At 33.3% G+C, this 14390-nt stretch overlaps 1 protein-coding gene across 1 annotated transcript in view; it reads right to left on the reverse strand.

Moving 5' to 3' along the window:
- LOC118202430 (diacylglycerol lipase-beta-like) overlaps positions 1-14390 on the reverse strand; it is a 116011-nt gene that overhangs the window by 9540 nt on the left and 92081 nt on the right. The window contains exons 11-12 of the mRNA XM_085823933.1: positions 6979-7125; positions 1717-1835 (exon numbers count right to left, since the gene is read on the reverse strand). Coding sequence (XP_085680059.1) covers positions 1717-1835; positions 6979-7125 — 266 coding nt within the window. The remainder of the gene's footprint in view (positions 1-1716; positions 1836-6978; positions 7126-14390) is intronic.

Here is a 14390-nt window from a genome sequence, read left to right on the forward strand (position 1 = left end):
TACCAGACCATATGGATGAAAAATACCCAAGCAGTATATCAAATAATATGGACAAAAAATTAGAATACTAAATTACAGATTTTTTAATTCTGCACACTTTGTTATTTCTAATTAAGTCACATCTAATTTTTAAATTAAATAAATATAATAAATTTTTCATCATTTTATGACTTGCTTTCCCTGTTTGATTTTTAATCAATAAAGAAATATACTTCAAATACAGTTGATTTTTTAGCTGAGTTTTTTTTTTAATATTATTTTTTATAACAGTAATTAGCTCTTCTTATTTGTGGAAAAAAAATAGATAATCTGAATTCTAATCACATCTACCAGTATAATTATACAGTGTAAGCTTTCAGAATAAAAATCCATTTAGTCTGTTTATATTTCAAATTTTTAATTCTTTTAATCATAAAATTTCTGTATTAATTGTGGTATATAGACTAAAATAATTATCTTCATGAATTATGAAAACAGAAATAAATTAATTATACCTCATTAATTATTTTATTTGATTTAAAATTCTACACACAACTCTGTAGCAAGACCTGTTTTTTCACCCTGAATTGTTTCTTTTCATACATCTGCCCTGTCAGTTTTAATGAACTTTCGAAGGAAGGGTAGTTACTGTACGAATTGGCCCAGTAGTTTGTGATCAGGATACCATCAATGCTTACATGAATCGGTGAATTTAGTGACATAGAGACCTGTATCTAATTCACTGGTTGAAAAGTCGGGTTTTGGAAGAAGAATAATCGCAGAAGTTAATTCAAAATTATTGTTAAATAATTCAGTGACCTTCAAACTATGGGTCACAGATTTTTTTTGGGAGGGGGGGCGGGGTTGTAATGTTGGTGAAAAACTGCATAATGGCTGAACAAATGGCTCCAAACATACTATAAAATACATATTCTTGAGAGTTTGGGATGGCTAACACCTAAAATGGGGTTGCAATACTAAAAAAAGTTTGAGAATCACTTAAATAATCAACTATGATTATCTTGGATTTCCTTGAAGTAACAAAAATTTATCTTCTTTAATTAATGATATTAGTTTTAATTGTCTTTTATCATATTAAAAATTCTTGTATCTAAACATTTTTGCATTTCAAAACTGCTTTCCTCAACAGATGGTGTAACATTCATTTTAGCTTTGTTCCCCGATTTCTGTATAAATCTTTCCATCTTTGAGAAAATTTTTGCTTCTGAAGAATAGAAGCTTATGTCTGATTACCCTTAAAACTGTCTGAAAGTAATCAGACACACGAAAAAAGTTTTAATCAAAATGTACACCAACTTAAGCTTGCCTTTTTAATTTTCTACTGGAATGTTCTCTTCCAATTAAAAAAAAAGTGTTATCTAAAATTACTCTGTCCTAATTAATATGGGCAGAAAGGGTTCTATTGCAGAAGCAAAAACTAATCAAGTACTGCAAGCCAACATCTTATGAAGACATATTGATTGATATTGATACATGATTATGAAGACTGCTGGCTATATATGCTCTAATTGCAATATAATATACATCCAGCAAAAAATGTACATCTTAATTACCTTTTCTGTCAAATGGCACTAATTTTCCCAAAACAATTCAACATTTTCACACAGACTTTCTAATTTTATAAATATTTATATAATAAAAAATTCTTTTTATTTACTTTTAAGAAAATTTAAGCAACCAGTTTTTAAAGAAAAATTAAGAAAAAATAAACTGTACCTAGTATCAACACGACTCATGTGCAGTATGCGGCCAGGAATGTACAATGGAATATGAGCTGAATGCCGAGAATGAGCAGTGGTTTGGCTACTACTCACACTACCTTCAGATGATCCCTCCTGAAAAATGTAAAAATGATTGATCAAGCATTTTGCTTGAAAAAGAAAGTACTCAGAATCTCATACAACTGCAAATCCAAACATAATTCGATATCATCATAATGAGAAAGGTGAGTACACATTCCTTTGTATTACGGTAAAAATGTGATCTGTTGTTTTTCAAGAGGACAGAAGAAAGAAAAAAAAAAAAAAAAAAGGTGAATACAGGAAATATCATAAATAAGTAACATACTATAAATAAATAACTCTTAATACTTTCAACATAAATATATTATATTAAAAAATGCTTTTAAATAAAAAGTCAAGCAATGTCCTTAGCCAAATTCTGGCCCTGAGGTGAAAGAGGATGTTTCAAGACTTAAAAAATGTTTTCATGTAACATCACTTTCACTTTGCCTATAGAAAAATGCTTTGATTTTTTGTAAAGTTTTACTAGTATCAGCAAAGTTGGGCACCCTTTTAATTCATTTTTACCTTCTTTGCTTCCTTCTTTCATACATTTAGTACACCAAAATTGAAAACTAAACCTGAAACCCCTGAAAATTAACAGAAATAAACTTACTGCATTTTGTAATAAAATAATAATATAAAATGACATTAATAATACCAATACTGAGCTGGGGACCATGAGCAAAGCAGTGGTAATATAGATTTATAGTATAATAGGATTTAAATTTTTTCTTCGACAATTCATACACAATATGCCGTACCATGAACTTGATTTACAAATGATGAATGGGGGGGGGAAATGATGGATTTGTCTTTTGAGGGGAACAATTATTCTGGAAATGATAGATCAAGGTTCTACTAGCAAATACTTTTAAGAACATTTGATTTGAAATCAAAATGCTATTTTAATGGATCTGGGCTTTTAAAATTATCAAAAGAAATATGTTTTTAAAATTGATTCTGCTGGATATTTTCACAAACTTTTTGCACTTTTTTCTATTTATTTTTTTTCCAACAATAATAATTTTAAAATATATAAATTTCTAGACATTTCACAGCTGAAAAGTTGTAGTCAGTATATATACATCATAAATATGACATAAGTTTGTTTAGATCAAATGAAAATGATGTTAACTATATAAACGTAAAATAAAAAATAAATAAAATCCTAATTTTAATTTGTAATAGCCTCTTAAGACTCCAATTTAATTCAGTAATTTCTCCTTTCTAGCCTAAAAGTAATATGCTTATAATAATCCTTGTTGCATGATTTTTACGTAATGCTCATGATGCTAACATGAAATTCATCATTTATATTTTTCTTATTTCATATATGTTATAAAAGTGTGAAAAGTAATTGTTCAAGAAAGGGCGCCCAGATTGCACCAGCTACATCAAATTAATCATCATAAATGCGTCCTTTACAGCTTAAACCCTTTTGAGCCATATATGTAAACCAAATACAAATGAGAAGTATAAATCCTTGTGAAACACTGAAGCTTCTTAAGCTGCTATCACCCGTTGGTTTGTTTCGAAAGAACAACTGTTTGGAACAATTTTTCTGCTTTGTCACAACAGCCAATCACCACAGCTTGCTTTGGGGTTAACACAGGGGAAACTGGTTCTCCATTACAAACAAGCTAACAGCATTCGACGCTGATAGCTGATTGGTTGAAAACGAACAACTTGCAACTTTTTTCGAAAGGAAGGAAAAAGTCGCACGTCTTTCTTTCAATAGTAAACCAAGCAGAAAAATTGTTCGAAACAGTTGTTCGTGTGAAACAAACGTCATGTGATACGGGCCTTAGATATAACGTGCTTGTTCCATTTTCCTCATCCAGATTACAACCACAGGTAATCAAGTCTTTTTATTCTATAAATGTGCACTGAATGGAACCAAAAAGTGAAAAACCCTTCTGAAATACTGAAGCTACTAAGATTTGCAGGTATCCTCAAATTTAAAATATGACTTTTTTCCCTTAGGAAATATAAGATTGCTCTTTATTTGAATACTATAAAAACTAAAGTTTATCTTTTGTTACAACAGAAAATGTCTCATATTCTAATTTCTTCTAATGTGAGTTGAGTGTATTAACAAATATTTACAATATAATACTTTAATGCAGACTATGCTTAAATGAAGTATGTTTACGGCATGCAGCTTAACATGCATATATTTAGAACATGCATTTTAAAATTACGATAAATATCTACAACACATAGGTTAACCCATCAGATTCAGTCACAGATAGTTTTTTTAAATTTTATTGCACTGAAATATGATTTTTATAAGAAAGAAAAAAAATTATCTGCCTCCACACCCAAGGTTTCACTTATCCAATGTATCATGGGGGGGGGGGGAATCTGGATCTCCATTCATTTCAAAGTGCAAAAGAAGATGACTACAGTCCAATATTGCACTGCCCATAAATTTACATGCTTATTACTGATCAATGAAACTGAATATGAGGAATAAAAATGAATATTAATGAACCTTACAGGTTCTCAATTTAAAGGAAATCTCCTCAAACTCTGAGCTGTTTTTAGATCCAAATTCCTGCACTAAAAATTGTCATTCTTCTTTCTGATTAATGATTATTCTGTTGCTTAATTTGTTTGTGCTTAGATATTTTAATGTCACATGTTTCAGATCGTTTTTGAATTGCGGAATAATGTTTTGCTTTGGGAAGAGTAGAAGTATATCCTTTGCTCTACCATTTGCTTACATACAGCATTTTTGAAGAAGGAACTTTAAGGTAGCAGATAATATTACTCATTCAAAATTATCAACTGTTACCAAAAATGTTTATTTCCCAGAATATTTACTTAAAAAAAAAAAAAAAAAAAAAAAAAAAAAAAAAACCTCTTATCTACATGGAGGTTCAGAATTAACTTCCTGTTGAAAATTATCACTTTCTAAACTGTTAATGAATTTACATTGAAACAAAAAAACATCTTGTTCCTTACAATGGTAGAATATATTACATGATATCTCATTTATGTCATTGCAAGTTTCAGTAGCAGACCCTGTTGCAATATCTAGCCTTGCACGAGCAGGCTCAGTTGGCATTCTGGTCCATGGTACAAGTGCCCAGATGGAGGAAAAGTGGAAAAGGACCTTGTGCCATGGTACATACAAAGACCATAAGAAATTGCCACTACATAAAAATAAATGACATAAATTCTGTGTCAGAGGTCAGAACATGCAGTCACTCCTAAACATGTAGAAGACGAAAATGTGAAAGTGATTCAGGAAATGTTTACTTGAAATCCTCAGAAATCACAAAGACGGGCATCTCGCCAAAGTGGTTTAAATCTGACACACAATCCATACCAGGATATCAGATGAGCCCACTGATGCAAGATTAGATGTTGGGCCATGGTCTGTCATTGATATCCTCAGTAACATAAATTAGATATCATGTAATAAATTCTACCACTGTAAAGGGCCAAGACGTTTTTTGTTTCATGAAAATTCATTAAGCACTTAAAAAGTTATAAACAATTTTCAATAGGGAGTTAATTCTTACGTGCAGAAAATCATTCCATAAACATATTAATATTATTTCGTTTCATATGGGCATCTCATGAGCATTGTACATGCTTTAATGTATAACAGATAAAAGCCTTATTAAATCAAATTTTCCATAATTTAGTTTATCTGCTCTGTTCAGTTTCAACTTCAAAGGTTTCACGGTAGTCATTAATAACAGAAAACTGCAGCATTTAGCACTTTTATCTAAGCATGAAACCACAGATACAAAAGAAACAAAATAATTGGAAAGACTTTAAGAATATACAGTCAAAAGTCATTAATCCGGACTCGTCGGGACTTCAGCGATTCCGGATTATCGATTTTTCCGGATTACAGATCATCAGTTTAAATCTGGTAAGATAGCACGCAGAAATTATAAAATTAAAAATATGAAACCGTAATTTATGAAATAAAGAACAATTATTATCTAAAGGGTATCAAAATTTACAAAAAGAAAAAGCTTAATATTTATTTGTTTACTTTATTAAACATTTCTTTCAATGTAAGTTGTTTAAGTTGCTTCGTTTCATGTGATAATACTTTCTCTTTAATTCTATTAAATAGACATAATTTTTTGTTTAGTTACAAAGTTCCGCTATTCAAGTCCTATAATTGCTGAGTCGAGAATACCGACTAATTTGTCAATCGAAATTTTTTCATTTTCAATAAACTCTGTGCCACTTTCTTCACTATCAGAAGCGAATTATAATGACGAGGAACTTGATTTAAATCATATCGAAGACGGAGTACATCGAGATGAAATACTACATTTAGTAAGGAATTATAAGCTAAATCAAATAAAAACATCTGCCCTGAAGATAAGGATAGTGCTGACAGATCAACTTCCAATTCATTGCGCGCCGTGTCGTTTCCCTCCCTGCCCCAGAGCAGTGTGAAATTGATAAACATATTTCGGAATGATTAGGTCATCAAAGGATATACCTTTAATTATTTTTTTGCAGCAACTTTCTGTTTAATGGACTTCGAAACGTACTTTCGCTTTGTAGATCCTTTACATATTAGTAAATATATATCGGAAATTCTATTTGACATAATCGAAAGTTCAAGCTTACTTTTATAAAATTGCTCTAACAGTCTGCAAAAAATAATAAGCCAGATCCAATTCGAAGATTAAGGAACAACGCAATCTGTAACATTAACTGAATTAGATAATTTTAGCTTAGCTCATACCGTCCGTTATACATTAAATGCACATGCTTAAACATATTATGCGCATGCGTCAACGCGATGCTTGTAGCTGGTAGCTAGGAAATTCTATTTGACATAATCGAAAGTTTAAGCTTACTTTTATAAAATTGCTCTAACAGTCAGCAAAAAATAATAAGCCGAATCCAATTCGAAGATTAAGGAACAACGCAATCTGTAACATTAACTGAATTAGATAATTTTAGCTTAGCTTATACCGTCCGTTATACATTAAATGCACATGCGTAAACATATTATGCGCATATGTCAACGCGACGTTTGTAGCTTTGAGGTGCGGATTATAGATCATTCCGGATTATGGGTGTCCGAATTAACAACTTTTGACTGTATTTCACTGTTAAATCTTCCATTCCTTTATGTAAACAACAAATTAATATCTAAACTTTGGACGACAGGAATAAAAATACATGAAATAAAATGAGCAGACTTTACCTGTGAACTATTTGTTGTATAATTTCCACTAGAGTTTGTCTGTCCAAAATGTTCCAGCAAGGGTCGAGACAGGGGAGCTGTACTATCTGCTTGTGAATGGTGATTCTTTCCAAAACAACTTAATAATTTTTGAAGAAATATTTTGTACTGTGAGGTAGGAGAAAGCACATTTATATACACATAAATAAATATGTACATAATCAAGTCAAGAAACAATACTTTATAAATATTGTTAGGTTGTAAAAGGAATACATATGCTATACTGTAAAGAATGAATGACATGACTCGCATACTTTTTATAATTAAAAAAAATTAACAGAAAGTTATACTATTCAATCAAATAAATCACATTTTGCATATATGAAACTCAATTTGCATAAATATTTCACATGGCTAGTGCTTGAGGAAATACATATCATTGAGATTTATTTTATACTGCATTAAGATAAGCAATTTCATAGAATTATTTTACACTGAAAAGAAAATTTAAGTCACCCACCCGGAAAATCCCATAAAGGAAACTTTTAAAGAATGTGATATACATGTTACCGTGAAAGACCGAAATTGGAGAATGTCAACATTCACCAAATACGTCGGCGAAAGATCGAATATTGCATTACATTCTTGTACATTCGGACCCTCACCGGTGTATGTCGACAATCGCAGATATGCTCTGGTGTAGGTCGAAAAGAGAGGTCATAAAGTGTCATAATAGTTTAAGTTGTTGCAATAAATAAGATTTGAATCACATAATTTAGTAAGTTTCTTATTACTATTATTCTATTTTCTCATTTAGAACATACTGTATAATTAAGTAAGTTTCTGACTTCTATTATTTTCCTTTCTCATTTTTAATGTACTGCGTGTTTTAAGTTCTTAAGCTCAAGTGCGTTTTTTCGAGACTGAATGACGGAGAAGAAAATATACGAGTAATATTCGGCTCTACTGTAGAATTGGGTACCCTTCGATCAGCCACAATTTTTTGTAAAATGTTTGCGATGAAATCTCATTTCTGGTTACCATGATAGTTTAACTTTGTTTTAGCCTCCTGATTTTTATAAAATAAAAATAGATTGATGTGTACATGGACAAATTTAAAGCAGTGCGCAATGCCTAGTTTATGGAATTCTGGGATGTTTTTTTAGTGAAAACAGATCGATGTGTACATGGACACAGAGTTTTGAAATTCTTTGACTTGTTATTTTTGTTTTGTGTAGCGGCCATCTTGAAACTGTCTTCCTGGCAACGATCTTGGCGTCAAAAAAAGAATCGCCAAAAAACAAGGGGCACCCAGTTGTAAACTTTTACCTAATATTCTTATATGTTCAACATTCACCATTAGTACAAGGTGAATGTCGACATTTACCGGTGTAAGACAGAAATAAGAGTATTTGGAAAATATTTCGGACATACACCAAGCGACTAGGTGAATGTTGACATTCACCGGTGAAAGATGGCATTCTCCAGATTTCGGTGTTTCACCATAACATACACATACATGTGATACAGTGGTCTATGGCAAAATGCAATTAATTATGAATGAAATATTTATATTAAATAATTTCTAAATGTTTCAAATATAAATAGTATTAGTACTATGTAAATAATTTCACAAAGCAAAATGAAGCAGTTTTACAGAAGTAAGACAATATTAACAAGGAAGGTCTTCTAACAAAGAGTTCTCAATTTTTCTGAACATCTATACATATATGATTGGCAATATAAAATTCTGCGTGAAAAATTTGTTTGTAATAAATTTTTCAAATAATGCTAAAATTATGATTTGCTTTATCTATTTTAGTGATTGTAAATTGCATTTTAAAATTTTTAATACTAAGCAAAAGTTTAGGCCAATTTAAAGTACTATTAAATTTCAAGTGTTTAATTTTAGTGCGAATTTGTTGTACTTCAAACTTCCATTTAAAAAAAGCAGTCGAATGCTAGTCTTGACTATAGATCCGTCGATGCTATTTTCTATATTTCTGTAGCAAAAACTCTTATTGACTTTGTAGAGATATTAGGATTTTTTGGAAGCAGGAGATGTGAGAAATGATCAATGCCCTCGCCGGTACTCGAACCACAGACCTCTTAAATACGAGTCAAGCGTGCTGACTGTTACACCACGAAGGCATGCTAAGAAGGCAGGAGAAATAACTTATATACTTCCCCTTTTAAAGGGCGAGTGGGGTTTAGGAGACCCAACAGCCAAATCCTGGTAGTGAAGAATCATTATTCTCCACTTTTTAGTTCGGGAACCACTGTAGAGACATTAGGTATTTTTTGAAAGCAGGAGAGATAAAAAATGAGCAATGCCCTCGCTGGGACTCAAACCACATACCTCGTTTTCTCGAATATGCACTGAGTGTGCTGACCACTACACCACAAAGGCATGTTAAGAAGGCGAGAGAAATACCTTATAAACTTTTCTAATAACTTGTAGAATTGCAGACTTCAATTTTAACTCATTCAGAAAATAATTATCTGTATACTTAGTGCATGAATTCACATTATTAAAGAATAGAAAATGTTACTAATGTTTTCTTAGAAAAACTAACATTATTAAGATTAACGGTACAAGCAAAGTCTTCATTACTTTGAGAAGGGAATTAACATAAATCTGGAAGAAATATCTCATTTTATGATTTAATCTCGTTATTTTGTAAATTCCACTTTTTAATACCAATAGTTAATACCGGAGATCCTATTTGTCTTTAATAATTAGTCTTCAGTATTTTTAATGCCAGAGTGCTTTAGTCTCGAAATTCACTTTTTGTGTCAAAATCACTTTTTAAAGTGCTGCCACCAAATGCCATCGCAATGCATTATTTAAAAAAAAATTAAATAATGAAGACTGAATGTATGTATGTATGTTTCTTGCATTGTGATAAACGACGGCACCGACAGTCACCGAATTTTCAATACACACTGTTCTTCACCAGAACATGGGTACCTTGAAGACCGAATTTTGAATTCCGAACTTGTGTTTGGTTTATTTCACCTGAAATGGAACATTTTTATCTCCGGCGCATGACTGTTACCATTCGGCAAAATGTAAGATATTCAACTTCGACTTTTAATCCACAAATTCGACTGTTTGAAAGCAATGTGTAGCCATTGCCTCAAATAAAATACTTATTATAACCACATATCAGCCTGTTGTCATTCAGTAAAGAATAAAACATTTAACTTTCAAATCTGAACTTTCGGTTACTTAGTATCAAATCAAGTGACTAAAAGCAATAAAACATAGCTCTTAAGAATATTTTTTCTGCGTTTTAAGCCAACTGATTTGAATAAAAATGCATTTAAATCACGAGATATCTAATTAGAAACATTAAATATTTTAATGAAATAACACTGACTGGACTCATTACAACCATGATATAGATTTTTCTTTTTTATAACTCTTTTAGGCAGCTGGCCGCTGTTAGAATTCACAGAAATAATATAGTGAATATGAAAAAAAAAAAAAAAAAGTCATAGCAATAGTTTTTAATATGGAGAATTATCATGCACCACCTTTTTTAGTTCGGGCACCACTATAGAGACATTAAGTTATTTCAAAACAGCAGAGATGAAAAATGAGCAATACCCTTGCCAGGAATCAAAACCACGTATCTCTTGAATATGCGCCGAGTGTGCTAACCACTACACCACGACGGCACACTAAGGCGGCGGGAAAAACAACTTATAAATTATCTGACAAGTCAGTATTTTCTTTCATATCTCTTATTTTTTAAGTTATAAGTTTTCAATGATATCCAAGTTTCCTCTAATTATGTGTTGGTGGTGAGAATCATTGTAGAAAAGGAACCAGTTTGGTATTGTTAAACATAGAAAATGCCGTGGTTCGCAAAGCAAATATTTATTACTGAGATATGCAGAGATACACGTAGAGTTACATGTAAGCAGAAATACGTAAGTACAAGCACTAGCAGCAATAAGTGGTTACAGATCTGTTATAAAGTCATATATATTGTAAGGATCTTAAGTTTTACTAACGTTTATTTTATTTTAAATCTTTACTATCACTTCTTATTTTCTACTTCCGGCCAGAATTATAAGCGTGAAGGTTTTTATGCAAAGTTTGTCTGGCGGACGCCAAGTACTTAAGTTGTGGCTTTTTGCCAAGCAAGAAAGAGAGAGGAAGCAGTGAGTTCGAAGCAGGCCGCTTACCTTAGAAGTTACGCAGTTGCTATTTGCCTTCCAGGCCAGAGGTTTTAATCCTCTTGATAAATTAAACGTATTGTAGTGTTCACAGTCTCTGTGCTACATACGCTTCCTGTTATTATAAGGCCAATCTTACACGTGTATTATTCTAAAGTTAAATTAGAGTTTAGTTTTATTTTGATATCTTTTACGTTAGACCCCGAGTGGAGGGTCATTGTATTCCGAAGTACGGAAGTCATTGTATATAAAGAAAAAATAAAGGGTTTTGTATATCCTTCGTCTGTATCCTGGCTACTTACTACAATTAGTGAACATAGCTTTAGCAAGCTCTCTGTTCCTAGTCAGGTCATTGTATGTTTCCGAAGAAGGTTAGAAGAAACATTGAACCTGATAGTGGCGCCCGACGAAGAATAACCATGGCCGAATTTCAAGAAGAACCTGTGCTGCCTGCAGAAACGGCTCAGAATCCAGAAATGCCAGCTGCTGCCCTGGAAGGATTTGGGTACATCGTCCAGACCATGCGCGCTTCGATGAAACCAGAAACAACGTTTAATGGAAACTCACCGGTAACCAGTTTTTTGGAAAAATTGGATGACCACTTCATGCTCTACCCCGTGCACGAGTTTCAAAAAGTTACCTTAGCTACCAGCGCTTTGAGGGGCCAAGCGCTTAACTGGTTCAAATGTATCGGCAGAAGTCTCTTGGGTCAAGCAGGAAGTCCCACCTATACTTATGAAAATTTCAAGACTGCCCTACTAAAAGCCTTCCCTGTTGTAAGGGATCGTGCGAAATTAGAAACGGAACTTTTTAGCATATATCAACAAAGAATCGAAAACCTGTCGAGCTTTATTTTAAGAAAAATTCACGTTTTCAAGCTCTTGTATGGAAACCGTCCGGATCCTGAAATAATTCAAGTGATTTTGCCAAGGTTACTACCCCAAGTGCAAGACTTTATTGAATTAAGAAATCCCACTACACTGGAAAAGTTATTTGAGCTAGCAATCCAGTTTGAAAGTAGAAGAACGGCGGACGTCGAAAGAAGACGCCAATATCAACAGCGAAACCAATTTGGTACGCCAAGACTACAGCAAACTCAAGCACATGGCTACGGAGAAAAAGCGAATCAGTGGGCAAGGAAACCCGAGCATTCAAAAACAGCAGGGGAACGTCGACAGTTCAATAGCAACCCAGGAAAAAAGTCTCAAGGCCAGTGGAGAAAGAAGGAAAGCACCGAAAGGAAAAATAATTTAAACTAAAACGGATTTCTGCTGACGAGAGGGTGCGGAAATCCGAAGGCCACGAAAACCCCTCTTCCTACAAGTTAAATACAGTAATGGTGAAAAATTTAACTCTTCCGAAGATTGAAGTCTTGGTAAATAATATCCCGGCCACCGCACTCCTGGATACCGGCGCGCAGTGTTCCTGTGTGGCAGAAGTCTTTTTTAGAAAGTATTTTCGCAAATACCGCATATATAATGCGGATAATACAACAGTATTAGCGGCGCAAGGAAAAGAATGTAAGTGCGTAGGTAAAGTACCTTTATATATCCGTATCAAGGACGAACAAGTAAAGGTGATGTTTTTTATAGTAAAGAATTTGCAAGCACATTTAATCCTAGGAATAGACTTTCTTTCAGACGCACAAGCTACACTGGATTTTAATGAAGCGTCCCTTAGGCTGACAATGAAACCAGTGCGTGTAGAAAAGGTTGAACCGCCAAGGTTAAATCTTGACCACCTGCCTAATGACGAGCAAGATAGAATCCGACAAGTGGTAAGTGAATTTGCTTCCTTATTTAGTGATATTCCAGGATTTACTCAGGTTACTAACCATAGTATTGACACCGGAGATGCATTGCCAGTTCGTCAAAAACCATACCGGTATGATAAGAATAAGGAAAAAAATTATAGAATGGCATATTACCGATATGCTACGTAAAAAGATCATAACGCCCATCTCAAGTAGTTATGCTAGCCCGGTGGTTTTATGTAAGAAAAATAATGATTATCCTTTGGAGCATCCAAAAAGGTGGAGATTCGCTATTGATTACCGTATATTAAATTCCATAACGAAATATCCGGTATATCCGTTACCGATTATAGAAGAAATTTTAAGGAACATAAAATCAATCAAATTTATGACGACTTTAGACTTAACGAATGGTTATTTTCAAATAGGGATCAGGCCTGAGGACGTGCCTAAGACTGCTTTTATAACCAAGTCTGGCACTTATGCATTTTTGCGAATGCCGTTTGGCCTTTCAGGCGCCCCAGCAACATTTCAGCGATGCATGGACATTGTGTTAAGACCTGTTCTTGGAAAGTCCACATTTATCTATTTAGACGATATCATTATTACTAGTGATAATCTCGACCAACATATACAGGATTTAAGACAGGTGTTTTCTTTATTAAATGAGGCCGGTCTAAAAGTTAATGTCGAAAAGTGCAAATTTGCAGCCCCTGAATTAAAATATTTAGGTTACAAAATATCGCAAAAAGGGATCGAGACAGATGAATCAAAAATAATCGCTGTACAAAAGTATCCGACTCCAAACACGGCAGAGAAGCTCTCTTCTTTTCTAGGACTTTGTTCATATTATAGGTCCTTTATAAAAGATTTTGCGGCTATCGTTGAGCCATTGTTAAAATTAAAAAGGAAAAAGGCAAGATTCTCGTGGACGGCCGAAGCCAATAGTGCTTTCGAAAAATTGAAACAAGCATTAACGCAAGCCCCTGTGTTGAAATTTCCTGAAAAGGATGAAAATTTAGAAATTTCAGCGGATGCTTCGGATTATGCGGTAGGAGCGGTACTTTCGCAAAATCAGCAGCCCGTGGCATTTTTTAGCCGAACTTTAAATCAAACACAAAGAAACTATTCCGCGACCGAGAGAGAGGCACTTGCAGTTCTGTTAGCAGTGCAAAAGTTCCGAGTCTATTTTGGAAAGGCGCCGATAACAGTATATTCTGATCATGCGGCGGTAACTAGATTGTACTCAGGGAAAAATTTATCCCCAAGGTTAATAAGATGGGCACTCAAGCTGCAAGAATATAATCTGGTAATCAAGCATACCCCCGGAAAGGAAAATATCGTAGCAGATGCCCTATCACGAATTAAATTAGACGAACAGGGTAATACCGTAAAAGTTGCAATGCTTACAGCGTGTACAATAAATTCCCAAGAAACTGTAATAACCGAACTGGGTAAGGATCCTGAGTTTGGAAGTATTTATGAGTATTTG

Source organism: Stegodyphus dumicola, chromosome 9 (genome assembly GCF_044657685.1).
Source record: "Stegodyphus dumicola isolate Sdum_Otavi_A_Nest chromosome 9, ASM4465768v1".
NCBI classification, from domain to species: domain Eukaryota; kingdom Metazoa; phylum Arthropoda; class Arachnida; order Araneae; family Eresidae; genus Stegodyphus; species Stegodyphus dumicola.